Source organism: Echiichthys vipera (genome assembly GCF_963691815.1).
Source record: "Echiichthys vipera genome assembly, chromosome: 17".
Taxonomy (NCBI): domain Eukaryota; kingdom Metazoa; phylum Chordata; class Actinopteri; order Perciformes; family Trachinidae; genus Echiichthys; species Echiichthys vipera.
The window spans coordinates 3,182,986-3,191,552 of record NC_139842.1 but is presented as its reverse complement, the minus strand read 5'-3'; the positions used below and the strand labels follow the sequence as shown (position 1 = coordinate 3,191,552).

The 8,567-nt window shown below is 39.6% G+C and overlaps 1 protein-coding gene across 1 annotated transcript; it reads right to left on the bottom strand.

The window, feature by feature from the left end:
* Positions 1-2,371: 2,371 nt before the first annotated feature.
* On the bottom strand, positions 2,372-8,556 carry sco1 (synthesis of cytochrome C oxidase 1). Its single transcript, XM_083930621.1, has 7 exons — positions 8,390-8,556; positions 6,769-6,891; positions 5,703-5,793; positions 4,568-4,765; positions 4,394-4,486; positions 3,233-3,348; positions 2,372-3,119 (listed from the first exon to the last, which is right to left on the bottom strand). The coding sequence occupies exons 1-7, from the start codon at positions 8,411-8,413 to the stop codon at positions 2,985-2,987; spliced, it is 780 nt and encodes a 259-aa protein (XP_083786747.1). The 5' UTR covers positions 8,414-8,556; the 3' UTR covers positions 2,372-2,984.
* Between the last annotated feature and the right edge of the window lie 11 nt (positions 8,557-8,567).

Genomic DNA, 8,567 nt, shown 5'->3' with positions numbered 1-8,567 from the left:
TGACTGTTTATATGAGAACATCTAGGACCCGGTTGTGGCAGCGTCTCTCCTGTGTGCATGCAGCTGAGTAAAGACATGATTTAAGGAACACTGAGGACTAATCTGGATTTAAAATGTGTTTCATTGTTCTTTCTCTTGGTTTAATGCGTTGATCTGGTCTGAAACCGGCCTCCTCCCCGAGTTAAACGCTTTGAAACTGAGTAAAGTCTCAGGACGGACAGAAAAAACAAAAACCTTATCACTGCAGAAATCAATTTGTTCCATTTTGAGCGCCCCATGTGACGCCATTCGCTCTCCTGCAGGAATGAGCGCGGTGTCTGGCCGCTGAGGGCCGGACAACTGCTGTGTTTGCTTTTCTAATCCCGTTTCTAAAGGAGGAGCACGACAGGTGTGCAGGCAGAGGAGGATATTAATAAATCAACACGGGCTGGGGGCAAGTTCAGGTCAGAATAAACGCAACGTTTCTCTGAACGCAGCTCTTAAAATAATGACAGTTATTCAATTTAAACTATTACTGGAATTCATCAGCGTCCTCCAACAAACAGACGCTCGTATTAATATTTGCAATCAGTGGTTAACCTCTGTCTGGAAGCAATTACTCATTACGGGTGGGTGTAGTCGTCATGGCAACACTAATGAGCTAAAGGAGCAGTGTTTTTTAATCAAATATTCAGTCCAGCATAAAGGATTTTTGCAGAAACCGACACCGTGGCGCAGAAATCCACACAAAAATCTGGAAATAGAACATTTTTTCATACTGCTACCACTTTCAAACATGTGTCTGTTTCCCCCTGCAGCTCATTTTTCAGCTGCAGATCAATTTTCATTGAAACAAACAGGAAAAGCTCGAGCTGATGATGTCGTTAAGCAATTAAAAAAGCTTGGTTTTCACTCTTCATACAAAGAAAACACATCAAAATGTTCCCTCCTGCCTCCTCTCTGTAAAACGTGAACACAGGAATTCACATTTTGGATATTTGCTCCTTAATTGAAGGAGAAACTCCTGAAAAACTCTTAGATACTTCCACTGACACTTTCAGTGGTGACGCACAAGGTTTAAACACCAAGTGACACATAAATGAGAGACTTTTACTCTGAAAAACCTTTAAATTGAGACTAGAAATGTTTGATTTTCAGTTGGTTTGTAGACGGAGATAAACTGAACTTAGATTTCTCATTTAGAATTATGGAGCAATGTCTTTTTATAGCACTAGTTTCACTTTTGAAGTAATTTTAAGGTTCAAATGTGGGGCTTTTACTCTGAAAAATACAAATATATATAATATATACATAATATAAATATTTAATTTTCAGTATGGGTGCAAACAGAGATGTACTGAACTCATTTATATCAGTTTTTATCTGGAATTATGGAGAAATATCTTTTTTTTACCACCTCAAGTTTCAGTTTTGAGTCATTTTAAGGTTCAAATGTGGGGCTTTTACTTTGGCGAATCACTTAATTTGATACCTACATAACATAAATATCAGATTTTGAGTATGGGTGCAAACAGAGCTGTATTGAACTCAGTTATATCAATTTTTAATCTGAAATTATGGAGAAATGTCTTTATTTAACCTCAAGTTTTAGTTTTGAACACATTTAAAGAGGGTAAAAAAGTGGGACTTTTATTTTGGAAAATCTCCAAATTGATGAGATCAAAAATTATTCATTTTCAGCAAGTTTGTAGTCAGAGCTGTACTGAACTCAGATATATCCGCTTTTATACGGAAATATTGAGCAATATGATTTTAGAGCACCAGTTTCAGTACTGAAGTCCTTTTAAGGTTCAAATGTGGGGCTTTTACTTTGAAAAATACAAATATAAATACTTGATTTTCAGTATAGGTGCAAACAGAGATGTACTGAACCTCAGTTATATCAGTTTTTATCTGGAATTATGGAGAAATGTCTTTATTTTACCACCTCAAGTTTCAGTTTTGAGTCATTTTAAGGTTCAAATGTGGGGCTTTTACTCTGAAAATACAAATATAAATACTTGATTTTCAGTATGGGTGCAAACAGAGATGTACTGAACTCAGTTATATCAGCTTTTAATCTGAAATTATGGAGCCATGTGATTGTATAGCACCTCAAGTTTCAGCTTTGACGTCACTTTAAGGTTCAAATGTGGGGCTTTTACTTTGGTGAATCGCTTAATTGATGCAGTAAAATGGCTTAATTTCAGTGTTTATAGTATGATGGTAGGTGCATATTTAATATCAGCGCGTACAGCTCGTTCTACTGCAACACACAGAGTTTAAAAACTACAGGTTATAGTGTTGGGGCAGAGATTATGTGAATTTGGGCTTTTATTTTCCAAATCTCTTGAGTGTGTGATGTGTCCACTGGGAGTCTCCAGAGTCCAGATCAGTGCATTTAGATGACATTTTATTGCAAGAAGTGAATTAATGCCCGACACAAATTAAATATTCAACGCATTTTTATCACAAAAATCCAACGTTCACTTCATTTTCCACGTTCGTCTTCAGGTGTTTCCTCATCGTTTGCATCAGAAACCCGACAGAATGAGCTCGTTGGAATTGATGCGTACGCGTTTTTCTGCGTTTTCCAATGTATGTCCATCCAGAAGGAGTGTGTATCGTGTGTGTGTCACAAGGCTTTGTTGAACACTCACATCTGATTGGTTAATTACAGCATTCTAGTGTCCATGAAACGCCCATAATTGGACGCAAACGGTCAAATTATTGATTTATTTGTGTAATAAGCAGTAAAATGCAGAGCGAGCGGGGACATGATTGTGTATCAAACCCCTGCATTATCATCCATCCAGCTTTGCTCTACATTATGTATTCATTGCGGAGAACGGCGTCAGGCATCAGACCCGTTGTCCTCGTCACACCACTCTTTGAAAGGAATGTACCGCAGTCGCACAACAAATAAATACAAAGAGCCGAACGAACCGGCAGAAGGGACTTAAGTAAAACACCTGGGGACAGAGTGTGTCGCTCCACAGCGGCGCTCACTTCGCTTTCTTGTACTTCCTCATGTGCGACGCTATCGAGGCGGAGATCTCGGCGCTTCTTTTGTTCTGTCCGAAATACTCCACGAACTCTCCGTCGGGTCCCACCAGGTACATGATGATGGTGTGATCGACCTGGAGACGACAAAGAGGGGGAAAATCAGGACTCCGCGGATAAAGAAAGGTCTTTTCTGTGTTGTGCTTTGTGAGGACGTGCGGATATTTGATCTGAGGAGAATGCGACTCACGATGTAGTCGTTGTCTTCGTCCTTCGGTCCCGAGCTGTAGTAAACTCTGTAGGCTCTGGAGACCTGCTCGATCTGAGGCGTCGTTCCCGTCAGACCGATCAGCTTTGGAGAAAACTCTGAAATATAAACGAGGCATCCATCAGACGTAAAGTGCAATTCCAGCGTAAAATCATCCCAGGGTCTTTTTCAGCTCTTCACATCATCAAAGAGACAGTTTGTTTAGTGTAACTGAGTCCCTACACACAAAACAAAGCACCAATGGGCTCCTTCCTTTGAGGGTTGACTTTGGTAATCCACTGTAATGGACTTTACTATGAGAGGAGCTGGTACAGGGGCCAGTAGTTAAGTCTTTAAAACACTCTTTTAATAAACTCTGGCTTCACTAACTACGTTGTTGGTGCTTTGTTTTGTGTGTAGGGACTCTTCTCATGCTGCTGCAGAGGTTTGCTGTTATTTTCAGCAGCATTAGTGGTTAAAAAAGACCTTTGAATGCCTTCACTGTGCTGCCCCGAGCTAATTAGTGACTTTGTTAGTGTTATTCTGGAAGCTGCCATTGTATGTGTGAAAAGTAATTTGATGAAAGCTGTTGCACCTGAAAAAACGAGGTTTGAAGGCGTCTTTGTTTTACTACGTGTGATTTAGTACGCAAACACACGTACGGGTATTTTCCCCGCCATAAGAAAAAGTTTTTTGTGAGAATTCCCAGAAAATATGGAGACCTCAGCTTCACCAACAGGTGTCTAAGCGCGTCACTGGCACTTCTATATGAAATTTGAATTGTACCCCTGTGGATTGTCATCAAATGTGTTTTATCGGAACTACGTTGTGGTGTTATTGTGTACAGCTGGGAGGAGGCCTCGGGGAAGACCCAGGACCAGGTGGAGAGATTAGATCTCCACACTGGCCTGGGAACGCCTCAGGATCCCCCAGTTAGAGCTGGTTAATGTGGCCCGGGAAAGGGAGGTTTGGGGTCCCCTGCTAAAGCTGCTGCCCCCGCGACCCGACCCCGGATAAGAGCCTGAAGATGAGATGAGATGAGTGAGTGAGAAGTTCCCTGGTTGACATGAAAGGGGTAGATATGTGTTTTATCGGGATCACGTTGTGGTGTTATTGCGTCTCTTTTCAGTGGCATCTGGAGCTCTGCCCCTGTCTTTTTTGTACCTTTCACATAAGCGGCCATGGCCTCTGCTGTGTCCCGGTCCGGATCGATGGTGATGAGGAGCGGCGTCAGGTTTGGAAGAGACTTAATTTCATCTGTGGAAATCAAACAAACAACGTAACACACCAGACATTTCTCTCATGCGTCATAACTCCTGATGAAAATTGTTTTTTTACCTATTTCGTCCACCACTTCGATCATTTTCTCTAATTCGTCGGGGCAGATGTCGGGGCAGTGGGTGAACCCGAAATAGATGAGCACCCACTGGCCGAGGAAGTCCTCGCTCTTGGCGGGCTTGTTGTGGTGATCGATGAGCGAGAAGGGTCCGCCCAGCGCCGGGCGGCCGATCGATCTCGTCCGCTCTTTTTCAATCACTGCAAAGTTAAAAGAAAAAGTTAATTCAGGTTCAGACCAAAGCTCGTTATTGGAAGGAATCTGGATTTAAGATAAAAAAGACAAAAACAAAGACAAACTAACTCGTTGTACTCTTTAAACTTCATGTGCACCACATATTAACCCTTGACTGGTCTTCACATTGACCCGGGACGTATTTGGGGTTTTAAAGACGAGTCTGAAATAATATTTTACTTCATTAACCATTAAGGGCGCACTCCCACTGTGCCTCCGTCCCGTGCCCCGTGCCCCGTGCTTTAGGGTCCTTGTCCCCCCCTCCAGGCCCGTTTGTACTCACACTACCTGGGCCTCGGAGAATGCTTCTTGCTGCCTATACGTCATCACGCCGTAACACGTCACACGCATTGATGACGTCATGGCGATGCGTGGCTTTGTTTCCAGATCTTTCCGTAGACCTCTGAGTTTTTGTGCGTCTTGTCGACTGTTTTTGAATCTTTTCATCGACCAAATCTGCAGTAAACACTCCACCTCCGCATCACACCAACGTGAACCTTTCACCGCCATTGTTTTAAATGTCCGCACATGGTCCCTCCTTCTTTTTTCTATGTCCCAACAGGCGCACAGGAAATGACCTCGGAACCGCCGTAGGCTTCGTGCTCGTACAAGTGCGCACGCTCGTGCTCGTACACGTGCAAACGTGCTTTACTAAAGCCCACCTCTCCCAAACGGGCCGTGGACGGCAAGCGTGCCGCTCCTAGACGTGGTACGGTTGCACTCACACTGGTCAAAGGAACCAGTCTTTAGCCGTGAAACCTGTTTGGGCACGGTACGGAGAGACAGTGGGAGTGCGCCCTTACTTATTAATTATTTCACCATTTTTCTTCTTGTAAGACTTGAAAACGGGTCAATTTGACCCAAACACCACACGAGGGGGGGTTAAGGCTGTGAAATACTTACATTCTTCCTTTTCTTTCTTGAAATATTTCATCGCTCCAAGCAGAGTGCCTCCAATAGCAAACGTTATTGCTAAAGATTTCCACGTCACAGGCTTTAGAGAGGAGACAACAGAATCAGAAACGCTAAAAAAATGGCGTAAACATAAGTTGCTCACTGTCAGAGGAGGAGACATGCAGGTGAAAGGTTCTGCTGCAGCTTGAAATCCTTTAATGTGACGTTTAATTTCCTAACTTTGATGATGATGAGGTCATATTTACTGTATTTACAATATGACAGAAATGGTGTTATATATGCAATTTAAAAAAAACAAAAACACACTTTGTTTTATTTTGAAACAAACAGCAGGTTTATTTCCTGGAGTCTGAAGAAAGTAGGTTGCAGCATTTATAATAATAATAATAATAATAATAATAATAATAATAATAATCAGGGTTCATCCAACTTTTCCACGGTCAAATTTTAGCACTTTTCAAACATTTCTCTAGGTTAATTTTCAAGCATTTCCAGCACCTTATAGCTGTGGTACAATAACATATTTCTACAAATACAAATTATTATTTTATGTTTTTCATTTCACACATTGACTAAGTGTATTTCTACTCAATCGCTATTTGTTTTGAAAAAACTTTCAAGCATTTTCAAGTGCTTTATCCGAAATTCAAGCATTTTTCAAAACTTAAAAAGCCAATATTAAAAATTCAAGCATTTTTAAAGGACCCGTACCGACCCTGAATAATAATAAAATTATAATAAACCATTCATAAAAGGCAGCCACTTTTAGAAACCTTAGTGTAAAATATTTGCATTAGCTTTTGTAAACAGATATCAGATAAATCAATAATGTATAATCACAGAGATCTGACTAATACACTGGTATAAAAAGGCATTTACAGTTTATTGCATCTGCAACATAAAGAAGTTACCGCATCCTGACGAATAATGCCTTTACTTATACTACTCCAGAGTATTTACACGTCCCCACTCAGTTAATTAATATATTAAGTTGATTAAGGCACGTTTAGATTGGGGCGATGCAACATTCACTTTTTAAACTTTCACCACTTACCCCAGATTTTGTCTTCTTGCCCCCTGATGACGGAGGCGGTGGAGGTAAAGAGGAAAAGGTTCTTGCGAAGTGTGGATTCACCTGTGGAGCGGCTCTGCAGGTGAACCACTGACGTACGTTCACCTGATGATGAGCGAACACAAGAAACAGAGGTGGTTACAGTTAATAAGCCTTACGTCAATGTGTCAATGTCTTGGTGCAGGACTCCCGTCGAAAATGGATCTTCAGATCATTACAAGGCATTTGACTTGATTTGACCGTGCCTACATAAATATAAACATGAACACAAGCAAACTAAACATATAGCATCTTAAATCTCACTGGGAATATTCCTGGTTGAATAAAGAGGAATTAAATGAAAGAATGGAAAATATAAAGTCTTAAGTGACTATAAAACTAAAGAAACATCAACTAGGAGTTAAGCCAGACTCCATTTAAATATTTGCTAATTTAAGGTGGTGTTGAATATATTTCAACTGTTAATAATATAAAAGATATAATTAAAAGCCTTTTATCATAATATATTACCTTCTTACCTACATTCAAATATATGCAAATTTAAGGTGCTGTTAAATGACTTAACTGTTAATGAGTAGGCAAAAAAAGGATGTAATTTAAAGCCTTTTATTATAATATCTTTTACCTTTTAGTGGCTTTAAAACTAACATCTAGGCATTAAGGCATTAAAGTGGTTGTTGATTGACTCACTTTCAACTGTTAATGGAAAAGATGTAATTAAAAGCCTTTTATTATAATATATTACCTTCTTACCTACATTCAAATATTTGCAGATTTAAGGTGGTGTTAAATAACTTTCAGCTGTTCATGAGTAAACAAAAAAAGATGCAATTAAAATGATATTTTATCATAATATCTTACCTTTTAGTGTCTAATCTAGGTGTTAAACCAGACTCCATTTAAATATTTGCAATTTCAAGGTGATGTTAAATAACTTTTAAGTGTTAAAGAGTAGACAAAGAAGATTAAAAGCCTTTTATCCTAATATTTTACCTTTTAGTGGCTATAACAAATTTCAACTGTTAATGGTATAAAAGATGTAATTAAAAGCCTTTTATTATAATATATTACCTTCTTACCTACATTCAAATATTTGCAGATTTAAGGTGGTGTTAAATAACTTTCAACTGTTAATGAGTAAACAAAAAAAAATGTAATTAAAAGCTTTTTATTATAATATTTTACCTTTTAGTGTCTATAAAAACTAACACCTAGGCATTAAAGCATTAAAGTGGTTGTTGACTGACTCACTTTCAACTGTTAATAATATGAAAGATGTGATTAAAAGCCTTTTATTATGATATTTTACCTTTTAGTGGCTATAAACTAACATGTAAGCGTCAAGCCAGACTCCATTCACATGTTTGCTAATTTAAGGTGCTGTTGCATGGAGACAGGTGTCGTAACAAGAAGTTTTATAAATCATTAAGTGTGTTTTTTAGACTCAGACAGAGACTTCGGCTGGTGTTTTGTTACCTGAAGCAAATGTTTTAACACCCTTAGCATTTAAATACAACGTGAAGTACTTAAAAAGTAAAATAAGCCTTTAAAACGCTAAATTAACACATTTGTGAATGGGGTTCGGTGCTGAGCTGTGACCTACCGGGGAGCAGAAGTGAACTCTCATCGGTGACAGTCTGCGGTTCGGTCCCGTTTCTCCCCCTAAAACACCGTGCGAGAGTCCGGCCGTTTGGGTCCGGGTACATGTTTGTAAGAGTTTAACGTTACCGTGAAACAACCGGGACGCCAGGCCGTGATATAAAACCCTCACGGCCATGTTT

What these genes read in the sequence shown, in the direction of transcription:
- sco1 (XM_083930621.1), bottom strand. Translation starts at nt 8,413, where the DNA reads ATGAGAGTTCACTTCTGCTCCCCG. An exon ending in GAGTTCACTTCTGCTCCCCG is followed by an intron (nt 6,892 to 8,389) that starts GTAGGTCACAGC and finishes GCTCATCATCAG; the next exon opens with GTGAACGTACGTCAGTGGTT. An exon ending in GCAAGAAGACAAAATCTGGG is followed by an intron (nt 5,794 to 6,768) that starts GTAAGTGGTGAA and finishes TCCTCTCTAAAG; the next exon opens with CCTGTGACGTGGAAATCTTT.